The 20,284-nt window shown below is 52.9% G+C and overlaps 1 protein-coding gene across 1 annotated transcript; it reads left to right on the top strand.

Moving 5' to 3' along the window:
* The first annotated feature begins 726 nt into the window (after positions 1–726).
* Positions 727–20,279, top strand: Otub2 (OTU deubiquitinase, ubiquitin aldehyde binding 2). Its single transcript, XM_004837051.3, has 6 exons — positions 727–946; positions 12,310–12,405; positions 13,802–13,920; positions 16,015–16,099; positions 16,602–16,796; positions 17,581–20,279. The coding sequence occupies exons 1-6, from the start codon at positions 944–946 to the stop codon at positions 17,785–17,787; spliced, it is 705 nt and encodes a 234-aa protein (XP_004837108.1). The 5' UTR covers positions 727–943; the 3' UTR covers positions 17,788–20,279.
* Positions 20,280–20,284: the final 5 nt, after the last annotated feature.

Below are 20,284 nucleotides of genomic sequence, written 5' to 3'. Positions count from 1 at the left end.
CGACTGGACGGCACATCAGCAGCCCAGGAAAAGATCAAAATTCAAAGTAGATCAGCACAAGTGCCCGTACTTATGAGATGGGTGCAGGTAATGTGTCGGAGCCCCCTTCTTCACAAATCCTTCCTCCTCACCCACAGTAGCCTCCCCCCAGGGCTGCGAACCAGTGTTTGAATGATAGCTGCTCCTTGTTTGATGTCCAGTAATAATGAGCTTGTACGCAGGTGAGTCACCTACCCCTGTTCAGTTTGCGCCTCCTACACAGCCTTACAATTCCAGAGCCATTCAGCCAACCATCCTGAAAATGTGTTCATTCAACAAACATTAATTGGGTGCATGGCAACCTACTGATTCACAGGTTGGAAGAGGGTAAAATATTACTTAGTAGCTACACAGGAGCAGGCAGGTGACAATGTTATTGGACACGCGTTTCCTAAGCTCCTGCCCTCTGATCTTGAGCAAACTATACTTATGTGACTTTGATTGTGAATTAATGAGGGCCAGCTAATCTTCCAGAGGATTTTAGTTTGTAGTTTTAGTTAAAAGCCCTTCAGCCTTCACAAAGGAGGACCTGTCTTTCTGGGTTGGGCTCCTTTGCTAGTTAAAAATTTTCTGTGTCTTTAAAAAGGGGCGGTACTCTGTCAAATATATCCTAAAACATAGGCTGAGAGTTCGTGAAGTCCCACCTACTTTCTGTGTCGTCCTGGAGCCCGGCCTCTGATTGCTCGCTGTCCACGTCAATCGCGGGGCGCGTGTCTTGCTGGGACACAGTGGAGGTCTAGCCTTTGGTTTTCTGAGCGGTAGGGTGTATTCTCCGTACATCCCACACCCTCGAGGCCCCTGCCGCCCGACCCAAAGGTGGAGCCGAGCAGCGCCTCTCGTGGCACCTTCCAGCACCGGATCGCTCCTCTCTGGGGCGGGACGCGGCCTCACGGCTCAGGTCACTATGGTCAGTGGCTCTGGGGGAGAAATTGGAAGAGGGAGCAGGGAGGGGACGCGGGGGCGGGGTCGCCGACCCGCGCCTGTGCTATTGCGGGCTCAGTCCCCTGCTCGGTCCCCGTGGCGTTCTGACCCTTGAAACCCTGAGTCCTAACCGGCGCCCGAGACCGGGGCGCACCCTACTGTCTTCCCGGGGCGCCTAAGTCAGGAGGTCCAGCTCGCCCCGAGGCCTCGGTCCCCGGTGCGTCTTCTCCAGGTGCCACCTGAAGCGGACCGTAGGTGCCCTCAACTGCAGCAGGGATGGGATCCCCCAGCGCTCCGGGTCCCGGCTTTGTTAAGGAGCCCTCTTCCCGCCCGCAGCTCGTGGCCCCACCCCGAGGGCTCGGCCATCGGAGACCACTGCCTCCTGCCCCTCTGCCCAGGACTGGACCTAGGGCTTGCACGAGTGGCGGGGTCGCTTGTACCTTGGATGGCTAGACATATGCTCCATCCCTGGATGCCAGCAGGTCTTTGGATCTAGTACCCACGTGGAGAAGCTGCCTCAGGTTGCAGCAAGTGAGTTAGGGGTCCAGGGAAAGCAGCCCAGAAGAACCCCAGAATCAGAGTCCTGGCCAAGCAGAAAGGCGTGGAAACAGACCAGACAGGGAAAGTGCTGGTACTTGGACTGGGAGTTGAATCCAGCCTCTGGATCCCGGTCCAGTGCTCGCTTTGTTACATCAGGTTGCCATGGGGGTCAGGCATCTTGCAGGGCGGTAGCTCCTGGGAGCTTGTAGACTGTGGGCCCTGGTGGATGTCTCCCCCTGCCCCTTGGAAAGTGAGAAGTGTGGCTGGGTTCCCTTTGCGCATCTGTATTCTGGGCTGCTGTGAGGACCTCCTGAGGCCGAGGTGTGGAGCATGGATGTTTAGCCGCAGATTTTGCTGTGATAACCAAACCCTGGAAATGAGTGTCCACTGGTGCCTGGTTCTTCGTGCCTGGCCTCCTCCCTCCCACACCTGGGTAGGAAAATGAGTCTCTACTGCAGAATGCTGTGGAGCTGGGACATGGGTCAGAGCCTGCTCTGAGTGCAGCATGGGCAGCCAGGGCCCCTGAGCTAGACTGTCCCAGACCTGCCGGCCTCCTGCTGGGGTGTGGCTAGGGAGGCCCAGGGCAACTGGAAGCATCAATTTCCTGCTTCTCCCTGGTGCCCAAGGGGCACTAGAAGGGGGCCCATCTGTTTTGATTGGAAACACAAAGGCCCTTGGGAGAGGGCAGGTGCTGCTGCTGGGAAGGCTGCAAACAGTGTGTGTGTGTGTGGGGGGTCCTATGCCCACTCCAGGTAGTTAGCACTTGGAAAAGAAGAGTCAGACACAAAGAGTAAAACCTCGGGTCTTCTTATGCGTATCCTGTCAATTATCAAACAAGCCCTCTGTGGGCTCCCTATTCGCACCCATGCTGAGCAGTGAGGAGCCCAGGTGCCTGCCTCTTTGATGCCTGTTGGCCAGGCCAGAGCTGGACACGCAAACCCTAAGCAACTGACATAGCCTACACGGCTGACCAGGGCTGTGGGAGCACAGTGAACTCTGAGAGAGTGGGGAGTGTTGGCTGGGGAAGGCTTCCCTGAAGAGGTCTTGAGCAGGGTATTGAAGGATGTATAGGAGTCTTCAGAAAGGATTCACAGCAGAGTACTTCCTAAGCAGCAGGGATGGTGGGCTTAATGGCCTTGAAATATGCTCAAGAGTGAGGTATCCTGGCAAAAGTCAACAGCCTCTGTAGGTGCAGAGGACTTGGGCAGCCCTGAGGTGAGTCTGGAAGCTTTAATGGGGTAGGAATGAAGGGCTCTGTCCGCTGAGCTGTGGAGTTGGGTTGCGGCAGGGGAGGGACTGTCACATTCAGGATGAGTGAGAATGGTCTAGAGTGGACACTCTGGCAGTGAAGTAGACACAGGTTGCGGTGGAGCTGCAGACCTGTTTCACTCATTAACGCAGTGTCTGTTTCTGGGGCTGCTGTAATGAGCACCACGCGCTGGGTGCTGCAGAATCATAGGAGTTCATTGTCTTGCTCAGGGGAGCACAGAAGTTTAAGATCAAGCTGTATGTTGGGCCTCGATGCCTCTTAGGGCGCTTTGTGTGTGGGGGCGGATCTGGCGCAGCCTGACTCTCAGCTTCCGGTAGCTCTTGGGCCTGTGGCAGAGCACCAGCCCGAATGTGGTGTTCTCCCTGCCTGTGTCCAAGTTTCTCCTTTTATAGGGACACCAGTGTGACCTCACCTTAACTGCTTACATCTGTAGTGACCCTGTTTCTAAATAAGGCTATGTTCTGAGGTCTGGAAGCTAGGACGTCGTTATGTCAATTCTGGGGACCCAATTCAACTCAGAACATTCAGTGTCGATTTTTGGAGCATTCCTGTGTGCCTGGTGCTGGAGATTCAGTGGGGACAGGCGAAGTCCCCATCCTCATGCAGTTGACATTCTAGCAGAGGAAGACAGGGTGTAAGTAAACAAGTGGCCGTGTCTGTCATGGCCTGAAGTGCTGAAGCAAACTAAGGTGATAGGGATGGGTGGGGAGGTCCAGAAGGCCTCTGATGAGCAGCATCACCCGAGTCATGTGAAGAGGCAGAGGAGCACCCCAGGAGAGGAACAGCACGTGGAAAGGCCCCGAGGTGGACATGGGCGTGTCCTGTGGGAGGAAATGAAAGAAGGCCAGGGTGGCTGGGACTCAGAGCAAGGTGAGCAAGGGCCAAATGAGGTCAGAGCTGGGAGACTGTTTTCAAAACACCGAGTCTTTCTCTAAGGGAGGAGGCTGTTGGGGAGTGTCTTACTCAGCTTGTGCTGCTGTAATCAATGCCATAGACCGGGGAATTTATAATAACTGGAAATGTATTGGCTTCCAGTTCTGGAGGCTGGGAAGTCTGAGATCAAGGGCTGATGTTCTTGCTGTATCCTAATGTGACAAGGGTAGAATGATAGGTGAGAAGCCAGAGATAAGGGCCTAGGCACATCTGCTCCCATGAGAACGCCTTAGTCCAGCCCTTATGGGGAGCTCCCGTGGCCTAATCCCTTCTTAAAGCTACCGCCTCTTAACACTGTTCAGTAACAGATAAATTCCAACATGGGTTTGGGCGGGGACATCCAAGCTGCGGCATCCTGCCTCCCCACTCCATGCTCCATTATGTACTTCTCTTACTCAACATGCACCCATTCCGCCCTGGTAGCTCCCAAAGTCTTAACTCATTCTAGCCCCACTCAAAAGCCCGAAGTCCAGAGTCTCAAATGAGTCTTGTATGTGTGGGACTCAGGAAGGTCATATCCTGAGGCAGATTGCTCTCCAGCTATGCAGCATGAAGTTGCACAAATTATGCACATCCAAGACACCATGGAGGAACAGGCCTGGGACAGACACTGCCTTCCAAAGGAGAAGTAGCCAAGAAGGAAGGGGCACTGGTCCTAAGTAAGTCCAACACCCACAGGGTGAATAACATTAAATCTTGAGGTTCTCGGAATAACCTTCCTTGACTCTTATTTCCTGCCTGCTGGACCCAATAGGCAGGGGTTGGGCCCCCAGGGCTTTGAGAAGCCCACGATATGGCTTTGCTTGGCACAGCCTGTGCAGCAGTCTCAAGGTTGGAGCCTTGTGTCTGCTGCTCTCTCAGGCTGCTGTTATACACTGGTATCTCTACAGTCGGGATCATGCCAGCTGTCCTGTTCCTATGGCTATACAAAAATTACTGTGGTGGGAACTCTCTCCAGTGGCCCTGCCCTGTGACAGGTCCCTTTGCCCCCAGGCTGTCAGCAGTATCCTTTGAGAAAGCCCTGGCTCCACAGCTCTGTGTTCTCTAGGCTTGCAGGGCAGCCCCATACCCATTGTACCACAAGTCACTGCCGTGGCCACTGGGGCCTCAGCACTGGCCATATCCAGCCTTGCCCAAGCCACAGCTGCCCACCAGGAATATAGGCTGTCCTGGAATACAGGGAGCAGATGCTTGGGCAAAGCAGGTGGCACCTGTGCCAGACTCCTTTCTAGTCATATTCATCCTTTTAGCAAAGGCCCGCTTGGTGACTCCTTTGGTTTGCTGTCCCACAGATGTACAGATGTGGTTTCATTCTTTACATGGCCAGGCTGCAAACTTTGCTCATTTCATTCCCTTGGATTATAAAGTCCATCTTTATAGCATTTCTCTCCTCTCACATTTTACTCTCTGTGGTTAACATGTTCACAATGGAGCTGTAATTCATACATCTCCCTGCTGAGCAGCTTGAACCACTGGTGGTACATGCATGATTGTCCCATGTATGACTGTACCATTTCTACCACCAATGGTACAAGCTGCCCAATGGGAGAGTCATGCATGTACCACTGGTAGTTCAAGTCAATGGGAACGTGTTGAAAGAAGACACTCAGCAGCTTGGCTGCTTTGCTACTTAGAGAGTTCAACTACCAGGTATCCTAGCTCATTGCTCTTAAATTTAGCCTTTCACAGAGCCCTTGGGCAAGTTATCTGCCACCTTATGATGAGGAAGTCCTTCCTCATTTCCAGCTGAGACCTTATCAGCCTGACTTTTACTGTCCAGATTTGTATCAGCACTCTGCTCACAGCCACTTAAGCAATCTCTAAGAAAATTCAGACTTTCCCTACAGCTTTCCTCTTCTTGAGCCCAACCCAGGCTTGGCCTTTAATGCTCCATTCATGGTGATATAGGCTGTCTCCAACATGCATTTCAGAACTATTCCAGCCCGTGCCCATCACCCAGCTCCAAGGCCACTGCCATTACTATTTTCAGGAATTTGTTAGAGCAACAGCTACTCTAAGAGAATATCACAAACTGAGTAATTTAAAATGAATAGAGATTTATTAGGATATGGTTCTGGAGCCTGAGAAATCCAAGAGCAAGGTGCTAGCATCAGGCTAGCATCATAACAGAATGGAAGGCATATGGCAGAAGGAGAAAGCTAGTGAGACCAAGAGGGAATGAATATGCTCCATGATAATGGCCAATGGCATTAGTTCACTCATGAGGGCAGAGCCCTGACTTTTTACTGCTGTTGCAGTGGCAATTAAGTCTCAATTTGAGTTTGGGAGCAGACAGGTGTCCACACCATAGCAGAGGTATTGAGGAAGGGCATCTCCTCATCTCTGAAGCAGCTTGCACTGGCTGTTTGTGGAGAAACCATCAGGATGGGTCCAGAAATGGAGGCCAGGAGATGGGTTGGGTAGACTTTATTGCAGCCTTCTTGGGGAAGATGGTAGAGGTTCATACTGTAGACTCAGGAGCAGAGCCAATGTAGTGGAAAAGTAGAAGAGTGATCCTAGATTTGGGGGTTATACTCTGGGTGGTTGGAGCTGGAGAAGTCTGAGGTAGAAGAAAGAGGTTAGGGACAGGTGAACTGGGAAATGCTGGATATATGGAGCATGGTAGGAGATGTTCAGACACAATCGGAGAGGGGACAGTGCTCAGGGGCTCTGCAAAGCCGTCCAGAAACTGCATCCCAGGGGACCCAGGTGCAGGGTCTTCTCTCAAATGTCTTGGCCAAACAGCAGAGAAGGAACATACAGGAAACTGAGTAATGGCCCCTGCCAAAAGATGTCCATGTCCTATTCCGAGAACCATGGCTGTTGCCATGTGAGAGGGCTTTGCAGCTGTGTTTAAGGATCTGAGATGGGAAGGTGACCCTGAGTCAGGCAGGTAGGTGCAGTGATATGACCACAGCATCCTTAGAGAGGGACGAGAGGTCAGAGGGGTACAAGGAGGGGATGTGCCAGGGAATGTGGGCAGCCTCCAGGAGCTGAGGAGGGCAGGGCACCTGAGTCCCCAGAGTGCTAGAAGGGGCACAGCCCATTCTCATCTTGACTTTAGCCCGGTGGTTCATTTTGGACTTTTGCCCTCCAACTCTAAGTGATGAAATTTGTGTCATTTTAAGGCATATATATTATATATCCTATCCCCGACCAGGCATTTAAGAGGCCATTTTCTTCTAGTGCCTGGAACAGCCCACTGCAGAGACCCAGCCCCTGGCAGGCAGGGCCAGGGCAGTCCGGAAGGGACTTAGACCTTCTGAGAGGGGCAGATAGCCCAGTTCTGAACCTTCCCTGCCTCCAGCCTCTTCTGGAAACCTGTTGGTGGCCCGGGATCAGGCCGTGCAGTGAGCAGTGGCTTCGGGGGTCTGGGCCTGGTTAAAGAGGTTCACATCAGGGGGTAGTGTGGAGGGAGATGGGCTGGCAGGAGCTGGGATGGCCCCCTGGCCCCAGGTGGGCGAAGGGATTCAGTGGTGTTCATGGTCAGAGGTGTGACCCTGAGGCCTGACTGCCGAGTTCATTAGTGTCTCCTGTTAACAGCTGTTTCCAAGCTGAGGCACTGCCTGACTTAGTTAATTAATATCTATTTGTAAACCAGCAATTAAAGAGCTAAAATTCTTTCCTGTGGCCTGATTAGCTCTGGCAGGATGATCAGGTGTGGCCTCTCTGCTCCTTCTTTATAACTTCCTGGAAATTTTCAGCCTGACTTTTAAAAGCAAATACTAATTAGTGCCAGCCAAGGTCAGACCCAGTGCACTGCTCCTGATGTATGAGCCAGCAATTGGAGGGTGTGCCCCCGTTCTGCCTGGAGTTTGGGTCTCTCATCTTACGGGGGGTGGGACCAGGGCTGCGCTTGTGGTGTGTGTGTGTGTGTGTGTGTGTGTGTGTGTGTGTGTGTCTGTATGTTAAGGATAAGGACTTGGGGTCACCCTGGAGGTGTGCTAGGCAGGGATTTGAGGGCCAAGGTGGTGTCACCTGGACGCCCCAGTAAACACCTGAGACCACTACGGGGTGCTGGAGCCAACCTAAGGTTTCATCCCCTGTGGATGGAGGATCCCTGCCCGGGCGGCTTGTCAAGAGGGAGGATTCTAAATAGCATTGAGCCAAGAAAAAGCCATGGTATCTATAAAATAATATGTATGCAAACTTAAAACACAAACACATAAAAACTTTTTTAGGGGCCGGGGATTTAGCTCAGTGGTTCCGCCGCCTGCCTCGCAAGTGCAAGGACCCGAGTTCGATCCCTGGTAACCAAAAAACAAAAAAACTTTTTAAAAAGACATCTGCGTTCCATTTATGTGAATGTGTAATGAACCATAGTCCTCCAGAGTAGTGAAATTCTGAAGACCAAGTAGAAATGCGGGTGCCAGAGACCAGGGGAGGAGGGGACAGGGAGGTCGTGTTTAGTGGGGACGGAGTTTCGGACGGGACGATGTTGTTCTGGAGATGGAGGGTGGCGATGGCCACACGAGGTCGAATGTGCTCTATGCCACTGAATTGTGCATTGAAAATGGTTAAAACAGTGTATTTTGTGTTGCCTGTGTTTCATCACAATGATTTTAGAAGACAGATGGATGTGGAGAGATGTGCCTTAGAAACATGGACAGCTGGGGCATGGAGGAATGGGTGCAACTGGGTAAAAGGAATAAACGGAGGCGGCGCAGAAACCAAGGCAGGCAGGAGGTGGGGCCCTAGGTGCCGTCCGGTGTGTATGCCTCAGTGTCACCGTTTCAAGTAGCATGAGTGAATTTGCCAAATGCAAAGTTGATGCTCAAATGTCCAATGCAGGACCCAAGTGGGCTCCCGGGCATGTCCTGCCTTGTGCTCCCCTGACCCTCCGTAAAGGTGCCTCATTTTGCCTCGGGATGGAGACTTTCTATACTGAAGTACGTATCTCTCTTTATTTAGGATCAACTCTTTAAACTCTTTCCACTTTTCCAGTGATGCCACCTCAGAAACTGCTAAGTAAATATCGCCGGCTTATGTCCTGTGATCCCCTTGCCCCCGACATTTGGGGAGGGTCTGTTTTTTTTTTTTATTGTTTGTGCCAGTCCATGCCCAAGCAGCATTAGATATGGTTGTTCTGCTTTTTAATCCATTTTTTAAAAGCCTCAAGCTGTAATTTAAGTTAGCTCTCTGCAAAAACAGCAAGACTTTTATAAAGTCCAAATGCATTGCTAGTGAAGTAATGAGACTTGGAATGAATTGGGATGAAGGGGCACTGCCAGGTGGTACAGCTGTGCCTTCTGGCATGCCTGAGGGTCCCCTTGAGATCCATTCAAGGAGAAGGGATTAAGATTGAGATTTCTGGGATCCCACTCATATCGTTGGCATCAGCACATGGTGTGAGTACAAAATTAACTGCACGCTGGTGACTGTTGTTTGTTATGCTAATAATGTCAGTCTCCTGTGATTTAGATCAAAAACTGTAACCTTTTTATAAAATTGCCCCTGAAGTCAGTAAAGCTGTCTTGTAAGTTCAAAAACCCTGCAAATGGAAATAGGGCAATTTAAAGCTGCGAATCAGAGGTCTACTTAGACTTCAAAATAGAGACTAAGTAGAAAGGAGTTCAAGGTAAAGTAGAAGCTGAGTACCTTCTTGACAGTGTTAAAAGGCTTGAAGAAGTGGAAGAGACTAACTTCTCCTGCCCATGTTGCTGATGTCTTTTTTATTGCTGGGGATAAAACCCAGGGCCTTACACATGCCAGACGAGTGTTGTGCCCTGAGCTACACCTACAGCCCATGATGTCTTAATGCTGAGCCTGGGTATCACCTAGGAATGGTCCTTGGTCCCCTAGACGAACCTCTCCCAGGCTTGGGAGCTGGAGGCAGGACCAGGCTGTCTGTGTGTCTGGGACAGCTGCAGGGCCAGGGCAGCGGCTTGGGCCCAGCCATCCCAAACAGAACACTGTTTTGTGGCCTGGCAGCCCTGGTCCTTTGAGAGCTGCTGGACTCTGGGCTCTGCATGCCCAGCACTTGGCATGGTTGCCTTTGCATGGCTTCAGAGTCACACAGGGGTATATTAAATCACTTCCTGCCACAAGGGATCCAACCTTGTTGGTAATGTGGGTATAAAAATGCCCACCTCACAAGATTGCTGTGATGATTAAATGAGATAATGGGGATACGAGAGCCTCTGTCCCAGGGTTTGGTATAGAGTAGGGTCACAATAATGGCACTTGTCACTACTTTTGTGTCTTGGGTTTTGAGTAGCAAGAGATCATCAAATTATCCTCTGTATGTTGGCTCCCAACTTGTGCTCACAGGATGGCTGTTATAAAGAAGTTGCACCTGCATTAAAGGGAGGAAGAGTGGGGAAGGAGTTGGATTTGCCATCCCTGTTCTTTTTATCCAAATCAAAAACTTTCCCAGCAGGCCCCAACAGACCTCCCATGGGTCTGGTTGGCTAGTTCTGGTTACATGGCCACCTGTAGCTGCAAGGGAGGCTAGGAAGATGATTGGGAAGGAGGTAGGATAGTCGTGCTTTACCCTGTCATTTTCATAATGCTGCCCAGAGTGCAGCTGGGGTTGTTAATGTGGAAGAAATGGGTAGTGGTGGGTAGGACAGTAGCCATCAGATACTGCCGGAGCAGTTGTCTGATTCCTCTGGGGGTTGCGCAGCCCGCCAGCTTGTGCCATGGTTCCTGGGCAGACAGGGAGGGATCCTGAGGCTGACTTAGTTTTGTAAAGAAAGTTGGGTATGGGATGGAAACTTCTAGAAATGAAACCCAGAATCCCACATCCCCACCCCAAGCACCTGTACACTCAGGTCCTGTTTTGCAAACACACTTTCTCCTGTCCTTTGGGACAACAGATTCTTCTCTATTGTGAGGTTTTCCTCTGGGAAGCTGCCTTGACTCTCCCTCCTAAGTCTAGGGGTGGGCATGTGTGGGCCCACCAGGAGGGGAGCAAAGGACTGAAGTGTGAGTTCAGGGAGAGCCCAAGCCTGGCTCAGCATGGGAACAGGGAGCACAAAGACTTCATGGAGGTGGTGGCTTTTATTGTTCATTTAACGGACGTTTCATCTGCCCGCCATACCTGGCTCTATGATGGTCCCTGGGCAATCAGACAGGTGGGCTGGAGATGGTGGACAGTAGGGCCCACTGCCCGGTGCTGTACAGCATTGGAGACTGGAGGGAGGGTCATCTGTGCCTCCTGGAGTTGCCCCTTCCCAGTCCCAACGCCTCTCCCCGTCCTGATGTCAGGTACTGGAATTGGGCCCAGAGAAGGTCATTATCAGAAGTTCAGAGCCTGTCCCTTGCAGAGACAGGAGTGACCCTAAAGTCACCGAGGCTTCACTGTGTAACCGCGTGGCCCAGCTCTCTGCCTCTGGGGACTCACCTTGGGAGGAAACTACGCCTCAAAGGCACGGGGACGTTCCTGCCATGGGGATGCGGTTTGTGACATCAACGGCCCCTCCAGGTGTGGGGTTTGGGTTGGGATTAGCCGTGAGTCAGCAGCGAGGCGGAGGGGCCCCTGGGACAGACCGATGGGCTCCAAGGCATCAAGGGAAGGAGGAGCTGCAGCCACAGCTCTGTGCCAAAAACGATGGCATAAAGGAGGAGGGCGGGCGTTTGTTTTCAGATAGAGCAGTTCAAGGCAACCAACCTTTCACCCATGCACTTCTGCCTGAAAATGGTCTCCCGGGGTTGCACGCAGGGCCCCCTTATTTTAAACCACAGGCGGCTTGAACATCATCCTCCTGTGTTGTTTCTGTGCTGACACGAGGAACAGGTTGGAGATGGGGTGCATCACCCACTTTTCTGAGCCCTGATGGGTGGTAGGAAAGCCCACTGTGGGGAGGTGGCTGTCTGAACACAGATGGCTCCTGCAGGGTCCCGGGTCCTGGAGTTTCCCCTGCCATGGTCCCTCCCTGCCAGCTGAGTTCTTCAGACCTGGAGAGACCCTGACTCTGGGATGTTGGCCTTTCTGGGTTGGAAATGACCTTGACCCAGAGCTGAGTTGCAGTGTGACCTTGACCTGCAAGCGGGATGCACAGTGCCCCCTGTTGCTGGTCAGCTCTGCTGACTCAGGTCTCAGCGCCCTTCCCCATGCTGCCCTCCAGCCCTCCTCCAGTGCCACACAGGGTGGCCTCCCCTGGTGACCGACCTTGTTACCTGGCATCATTAGTTTTCCTCTAAGCTACAAGCTTTGCTGGGGTGAGTGGGCACTGGGGTTCTTCCCTCCCTGTTTCCAGCATGAGACATTGTACTTGGCATAGGCTGGATCTTCAGGAATTGGTGGGTGAATAAAGGAGTGCATGAGGGAATGGGACAGGAAGGACAGAAGGAGACGAAAGGACATGTAAGATTCCTGCATGAAGATTCATTAGGTTTGAGGTTGATGAGGTGAGTCAGTCTGCAGGTTACAGGACAAGTTTCCTATAACCAGAGACACTTCTTCATAATGGTACTGATCCCAACCGTCTTGTCTGGGGACAGTGACAGTCCGGGCAAGCATCTCGGATGCTGGTCACATGCTCACAGGTTGAGTGAAGGTATCATTTGCTGCTCAGGGTGACCAGGAGCTAAAAGGCTCTCAGCTGGGTGAACCCAGGCAATTTTGGGATGGTCACAACGTTTCATCTTTCCTTGTCTTTCAGAGTGAAACATCTTTCAACCTAATATCAGAAAAATGTGACATTCTATCGATTCTTCGGGATCATCCTGAAAACAGAATTTATCAGAGGAAAATCCAGGTGAGCCAGAGGGTAGAAAGATGAGTTTAAATGAAGTGGAATGGAGTTGGGTGCAAAGAAGTGGGTGACGCTTTGAAGACTCAGTTTGCAGCAGGTTCCCGGCCAACTATAGCACTCCCAGAATATTCTGGTGCTGGGCCTGTGCCTTAGCAAGAAATCCTTTTCTGGCCAAAAAGACAAAACATTTTTTTTTTTTCAAAAGCTAAGCATGATTCTTAGAGCTTCATCTACTCCCTGGAACTTTCTTACAACTCTGTGAGGCAAGGACTATTATCCCCCTTTTACAGCTGAGGAAACTGAGGCACAATCACAGTACCTGAGTGGCTGAGCTGGGAATTGAACCCAGGTGGCCTGGCCTCATGGACTACCTTCCTGACCACTGCACTGGGGCACCTCCCAGGACAAGGGCAGTTGCTGCAGGGCCAAGAAGATCACCCTTGGGACCAGGGCAGTAGAAGGCGCGTGGGGCCCATCTCTGGCAGTGCCTCTGCCCTGCTGCACACATGGGCGGGACGGGCCAGCTCCAGGACGGACACCCAGTGCTGCTGTAGCCCCTCCTTGGGGTCCTCAAAACACAGGGCACAGCCTCCCGTCCCTGACTTATCTGAGACTCCCACAAGGGGTGGGTGTCAGTTAGCAGTGTAGGCGGGTGGTGTTGGCATCCTGAGACCCGCACACAGCTGCAGGAGCAGGGGCTGGGGCACCCCAACTCGTGTCCCTAGTGTCCTCTGGGGGGTTGAGAACAGGGTCTTGTGGGCACCTCCTGGCCAGCCTGCTTCAGGCGGCCCGGACCACTCCAGGCCTTCTCATCGTTGTGGTGGGAGCTGGGGCTCGCTGAGCCCCTACAAACTGTGCTCCTCTGACAAAACTCTGACAAGGCAGGACAGGGGGCCCAGGCCGCAGAAGAGGACGCTGGCTGCTCGGAGCAGGCCTGCGGGGGTGCACTGTGGACATTTCTCATACTGTTGAGAAGCGTCTGGAGCACCGTCCAGACGGCCAAGTCTGCCTGGGAGGCTCCAACCCACCGGCCCATGTCATTTGCTCCCTTGGGTGCCCGCCACACCCCACTCTGCTGCCAGCTGTCACTTCTCGAGGGGCCATTCTTCCAAGAAGCCCTCCCTGGCTTCTGGAGCCTGGTGTGGACCCCCTGCCCCATAAGACCCCTCTTCTCACCATCATCTAATCACCTGTCACCTCCCCTGACTATAAGCTGTCTGGGGACAGTGGTCACAGTGCTCTCTGCCGGATGCCAGGCCACCATCTGTGTATTTGCTGAAGGAATGAGAGTGGGCGAGACTGAAGGGCAGGGGCGGGTGTGGTCTGGGAGAGGTAGACCTGGGGCGCATGGCCAGGCCAGCATCACTGCAGGTGTCCACACGTCCTTCCCTGTCCGCAGGAACTCAGCAAAAGATTCACTGCAATCCGCAAGACCAGAGGGGATGGCAACTGCTTCTACCGGGCCTTGGGCTATTCCTACCTAGAGTCGCTGCTGGGCAAGAGTAGAGAGATCCTCAAGTGAGTGGCGGTGGGTGGCAGGGCTCCCTGGGTTTCCGTGCTGGGTCAGCCCTGGGTCTCTGGGAGGGAGGGAGGGAGGGAGGGACCCGGTGGCTCCTGGCAGAGGTCTGGATGCTGGGGAAGCCCAGCTGCTGCTGCGGTGAGGCCGAAGGCAACCTGGGGGCATCAGTGATTTTCCTTGTGCTTCTAGCCTCTGTGTCACCCAGGTCTGGGCCAGCCCGGGTGAGGCACCCTGAGCACTTACTTGGTTACTCACTCCATGAAGAAAACAACAAAAAAGCTCTACCTTGGCGTATTAAATCATTGCCGCTGACCTTGGGCTTGAGGGTGTGTGGTCCAGTGTCTGCCTGGCCCGGCCTGGCCCTGAGGCCAGTGCAGAGAAGGTCTCTGTCTGGAGCTGGTCCCGGCGGTGACCTGACATTAGACTTCCAGGGCTCTGCATACTTGGACATTTGTAGGAGCCCAGGGGAGCTTGTTAGGATGCAGGTTCCTCACACTTAGGTCTTAATGGTTCCGAGGTTCTGCGCTGCTAGGCTTTGGACCATACTAAGCATCGGGGAGCCAAGACCCACCTGGCCCTGATTCTTGGGGGCTCAAAGTCCTTGGAGGACTGGGCAGGGCCTGGCCCTCCTCAGACATGGACCCTCATACATACTCTGGGGCTGTGACTTTATCCTCCTTTGTGAAATCTCTCCCCCACTCCTCAACCTTGTCAGTGACTGTGGCTGCTGGTCCCACAGAGCTGCTCCCTTGTCCTTCCCATGCATGGCAGCAGACAGCAGCAGCCCTTCCTGCAGTTACTTGGGGCTATGTCTTGTCTGAGGCAGAGCTCTGGGTCCTGGAGCCAGGGCCCAGGCAGGGATTCCTTGCCAGGCCTCCCAGAGCAGGGATTCGGGTGCCAGGGAGGGGCTGTGCATTAAGAGCCTTCTGTGGGAGCAGAACTCACAGAGAAGGGTCTTTGGGTGGCTCTGGAAGGGTGGTTGGGTGCTAGCAAGTGTTTAACATCAGGGAGGCCTGGGTGTTTACCAATTGCTGTGGTGTAAATACTCCTGTCATGATCGATTTCCAGGTAGCAGAATGAGGTCACTGGGCACAGAATTGGAAAGAGACCACACACTGTAATCCACACAGCATTTCCACCACACATTCACAGTAGGACACATGATCTTGAGAGCGTAGATGACACCGAATAATGGAAAACAAGGGGTTTTGAGTATTTATCATCTTTGTTTTCAGGTACACTTTCTTTGCAAGTTTATACCATTTGGTGTTTTGCATTTGTTTTGTGGCACTGGGGATTGACCCCAAGGCCTTCACCCTGAGCTACATCCCCAGAGCTTTAAATTTATTTATTTTTATTTATTCATTTATTTATTTTGAGATAAGGTCTCACTAAGTTGCTAAGTTGCCTAGGCTGGGTTTGAACTTGTGATCCTCCTGCTTCAGCCTCCCAGAGTGGTGGATTACTGGCCTATGCCTCCACGCCCAGCCCATTTGGGTCTTAATAATGTCTGTGTTAATTCTCCTGGCTGGGAGAATTCCTGGAATCCTGGAAGTGTAAAGTTCAGTAGCTCTGATGAGGGGGAATAAACCAGCGGTGGCGAGGAGAGCATTCCCAGAGCTCTGGTCGGTGCCATGGGATGAAGTGCGAACAGGGACGGTTCTGTGTGGGTGGTATGACTGGGTAGAGATGAGGTGCTGCTGGAAACTCATATCCATGTGGGGAGCTTTGTGCCAGGGGTGGAGGCCAGAGTGTCGCTGGCACACCGGGGGGGGGGGGCCGGGGACAGGTAGGAGGAGGTAAGTGGACACATCCAGGTCAGAGGATGATAAGGAGGGGCAGTCAGGAGACCTTTGGAAAGTGAGATCAGCAGCCTGGGAGTGGGCGGTGATTTCCCCCATCCCTTCACCTGCGGAGGGGGTGTAATCGTCACCTCTGGGTTGATTCACAGAGGGGAAGACAAAGCACATCAGTGTGGGGGCCCCGTGGATGTACTTTGCAAGGTGGAAGGCACTTTACCTGTTGGTGACATGGGCCCCTCAGCATGGGACACCCTGGATTCCTCTATGACCACCCAATCTGCTGCCCTGCAGGTTCAAAGAGTGTGTGCTGCAGACCCCAAATGACCTTTTGGCTGCTGGCTTTGAGGAGCACAAATTCCAGAACTTCTTTAATGCTGTGAGTTCAAGGGTGCCAGGCTGGCTGAGGAGCCAGGGCCTTCTCATGGGCAGAGCAGATGAGAATAGACTCTTCCGATCCTCAGTCCCCAGCTGAGGATGTTTCCCTTTCCCTCTCTCCTGGGGCTGGGGAAGGACAGGGTTGCTACCTGCTGTGGGTTCTGGTGGCCTGGGGGGCCCTGGGCCTGCACCCCTCTGGAGGAGGCACCTCTTTCACCCCTTCCTACCTCAGCTGATGTGTGCAGGGACAGTTGAACCTGGGCCCCCGCAGCTCTGAATGTGTGATGGAGGAATTCTAACACAGGCGGTGGTGGGGACACCCATGCTGTCCCCTAGATGTGCCTCTGGGCTACAGTAGCACTAGCCCTCAGCACTTGGCTCTGCCAAAATCCGATTGATGTATCCCATAGCTTGAGGATCTGGAAATGAACATTCTGAGGACATCCTGGCAGATGGCATGGGTCTTGCTGGGGTGTCCCCTGCTGATGGCCAGTGGGGTGCAGTTTTACAGCGTGGTGGAGCTGGTAGAGAAGGATGGCTCGGTGTCCAACCTGCTCAAAGTGTTCAACGACCAGAGCTTCTCAGACCGCATCGTTCAGTTCTTGCGGCTGCTCACATCCGCCTTCATCCGGAACCGCGCCGACTTCTTCCGACACTTCGTCGATGAGGAGGTGGATATCAAAGGCTTCTGCACTCATGTAGGTCCTCCTGGGGCTCGGGTCTTGGGGTGCAAGCCTGGCTCTCGTTGGTTTCCTGCAGTTTCAGCTCCCATCCTTGGCCCGGGGACGTGGGTGTCAGCCACCCTTGCAGTTCAGGGGTTAGCAGGCTGTATGTTTAGGGACAGGTCACTTCCCGTCCCTGGGGAGTTCCCATCTGGAAAATCCAGGCTTTAGACTGGTCTGTGTATAAAAATACAGAGTATCAGCTGCAGTTCCATTTGTCCCAAGATGTGTTTTTGGCTTTCAATTTATTTAATCTGGAGTTGTGGCCAACATCTAAACACTGGACCATTTTCCTATGGCTATCTTGGTCTCTTTAAAAAGTTAGACCCTGACCTAGTGTGGCAGCAGCAGCCCCTCTGTGAGTCACCACATCTGCTCCCAGGTCTGCCTCTCTCCGTTCTCTTCAGCATCCAGACTCAGTCCCTCACTGGGCCTCTGGCCTCTCTGAGCACTGAAGATTCATTACTGGACAGGCTCTTTTGTGGCTCTGTCTGGTGCCAGGCTGCAGAGTTCCTGCCTCGTTCCAGTTTAGTAAAAGAGCCTGGCATAAAAAGATAACCATGTTCAGTTTTTGCAAGCTTGATGATTTCTAGTGGCGTCACTTCCTCTTGGAGCCTGCTCCCCCTGTGACATGAAGGTGTCAGCACCTCACCTCCCAGGTGGCAGTGAAGAGCACCTCCCAGTGTGCTCTGGGTGACCATGCCCCAGACCTCTGCTGGAATCCCTAAGCTTCCTTGTTTTCTTCACCTTGGCTTTGCAGGAAGTGGAGCCCATGGCCATGGAGTGTGACCACATCCAGATCACGGCCCTGTCCCAGGCACTGAACATCGCCCTGCAGGTGGAGTACGTGGACGAGATGGATACTGCCCTGAACCACCATGTGTTCCCTGAAGCTGCGATCCCTTCTGTTTACCTGCTGTATAAAACATCCCACTATAACATCCTTTATGCAGCTGATAAACACTGATTCATTTTAGGCCATGCAGTGGAACCTGTCACCCAACGGAACTGCATTCTAAATGGAACACTCCGGCTTTTCTATCTTTTAAGCGATTTAGGTTCTAACTAGAAAATGTATAGCTTTTCGGGCAAAGCCACTGGAAACAAGGCTTGCCCATTACGGACTATGGTAACTTGGTGATATTTTTAGTATTTATTTTGATGGAGGGTCAAATGCCTTCTAATTCTGGGCCAAGAAGCCAGGAACCCTGGCTGTGCACCCCAGTTCCTTGTGAGACCCTGTGTGGGTCACCTACCTTCACTGGACCTGTTTCCTCACCAGGAGGAGGATCCTGTTGTATGAAAATGGGAACCTCTGGTTTCTCCTCACCAAGGGCACTGCCCCTCCTCTGCAGGGGGAAGAAAGCTCAAGGCCAGTTGTCTTGATGAGTGACAGCACTGTGAAGACATCCAGCCCAGTTGTATGTGGAGCTGGTCTTTGGGGGGTGTCTCCATTCATGATGGGGGCGTCTTCCCGCCCCTCACTTGAGTCTTTTATGCCAAAGTCCAGAAAAGGGCCTTTGCCTTCAGCATGAAGAACGCTCAGGTTGCTGGGGCCCCCTCTACCTCTCAGGGCCAGAAGGGTCTGACTTCAGGGCTCTGCTACCTGCTGTCAGCCCCACCTGGATAAAGGCTTGCAGAGACCACAGCCTGCACCATGTGCTCATGTTCCCTCAGCCCCGACAGATCAGAGGCTGTGGTCTAGGCGCTCAGCTGGGGAGAAGCCTGTGCAGCCATGGACTCTAGCTGAGCAGAGTATCTTTTAGAAGGCTGTCTTGGCTTATTCCTCCCTTTCCCTCCCTGCTCTTTGTGGCCTGGCAAGGGGATAGGTGGCAAAGAGCAGAGACGAGCCATGGAAATTGACAGTGGGTGAGATTTTCATTGGTGACAACTGCCTGGCCATGCTTCCTCATTCATCCACCTGCACGGGTCCCCTTCAAGAACCTCCTCACCTGCCTGGCCTGCGTGGGTTGGCAGCCAAGATGGCCCTGATGGGGGGTCCAACCAGACAAGGCCTGGGCTGAAGCGCTTCCAGCCACCTCTGTTTCCTCTGCAGGAGCAAATGGAGAATGTCAGGTGTGGACGCCCCTGGGGTCCCTTCTGTAACCAAAGGCCACCTTCTCACCAGTTTCATTCTGCAGGGATTTCTTAGAATCTGTTGGTGCTATGACATAAGTCTGCACAGAACTGGGTAGCAGACTCCAAGTCTTATTGACACAAATCTACCTTGGTGAAAGCCAATAGCACTGTCGGGGTGGTTTACTTCTAAGCAGGCACCCTGGTTCCCACACTGCCCTCAGCTGGCATTTGGGCCCAAGGGCACCAGCTTTTCTACAGGGATGTAAACCTGACCCTCACCTCGGAGTTTGTTCAGTATCCCATCCGGCTCTGGGCAGGAAGGTTGGAGTCTGGACTCATCTCCAGGGAATCCACTTCCAAAGTGAAGTGCATGCACACACAGGGCGCTGACCGATGCCCTCCCTGGGCCCTCTTGAGAGGTACCAAGGTAGGTCCTGGGCCCAACAGCAGGGCTCTGAAGCACCGAGGAGGTGAGACTGGCAGCCCTTCTCTGCATCTGTGGCTGTGTGGGGTTCTCTGGTGGAGCTGCTCCCCTGCAGCATTCCCACACAGGGCCACCTCCCGGAGAGGTGGCCGTTAAGGCCCTGCCACAGTTTCATCCTCATGCCCGCTGCTTTTCCCTTTTCACAAAACCACTGACCAAATCCAAATCCTGCCTTTATTCCCTCCATGTGTGCCTTCAGGCCCTGTACCTAAGGGAAGGCACTGTAGAGGAAGTGACAGGACCGAGGAGCTTGCTGAATAAAACCAGGCGTTGTGCAGTTACCTGTGTCCACAGCCAGCTATGCTGGTGCTGCCACTTCCTGGGTAACTCCCCACACCCTACAGACCCAACTCTGCAGACCGAAGGCTTTGAGGGCTCGTCTTTACAACTGTGTATTTCTTTCCAAAGGAAACAAAGCACTGGAAAACATTTAGCAACAGAAAGAGCAGTGTCCTTTCTTTGGTCTGGGTTCCTATTTTAAGCACAACAAAAGGGCTCTGGAGCCAAATACTCAGGTTCAAATCTCAGCTTTGCCTTTCGCTGTGTGACCCTGGCTAAATTACTTTGCCACTCCGAGCTCCAATCACGTGTGGAACAGAGGCATGCTACAGGCTTATTGCTTCAAATGGAGTGAGATTATGCATGAAGACAACTGTAATACCTGATGGTAAGTGCTCTGCACATGAAATGCACCCCAACCCACCATTCCTGACAGGTAGCAGTGCTGCCTCATGCTGTGGGCCCCCAAATGTGGGACCATCAGGGGACCCATGAGGCAGAGGGAGACTTCACTACCTTGAGCAGAAACTGGAGGGCAGGGGCTGTGGCTCAATGGGCACCTGCTTCCCTGGGCAGTAGCTCAGGTTTCCTGGCATTAAAATGGTTTCCATGAACAACTGTT

This window comes from Heterocephalus glaber, unplaced genomic scaffold (assembly GCF_053883595.1).
Source record: "Heterocephalus glaber isolate CG9 unplaced genomic scaffold, H.glaber_assembly_v1.0 deba00001608, whole genome shotgun sequence".
In the NCBI taxonomy this organism is placed as follows: domain Eukaryota; kingdom Metazoa; phylum Chordata; class Mammalia; order Rodentia; family Bathyergidae; genus Heterocephalus; species Heterocephalus glaber.
The sequence above is the reverse complement of the archived record's forward strand: the minus strand, read 5'-3'. Positions and strand labels throughout refer to the sequence as shown.

What these genes read in the sequence shown, in the direction of transcription:
- Otub2 (XM_004837051.3), top strand. An exon ending in TTTATCAGAGGAAAATCCAG is followed by an intron (nt 12,406 to 13,801) that starts GTGAGCCAGAGG and finishes CCCTGTCCGCAG; the next exon opens with GAACTCAGCAAAAGATTCAC. An exon ending in TCAAAGGCTTCTGCACTCAT is followed by an intron (nt 16,797 to 17,580) that starts GTAGGTCCTCCT and finishes TTGGCTTTGCAG; the next exon opens with GAAGTGGAGCCCATGGCCAT.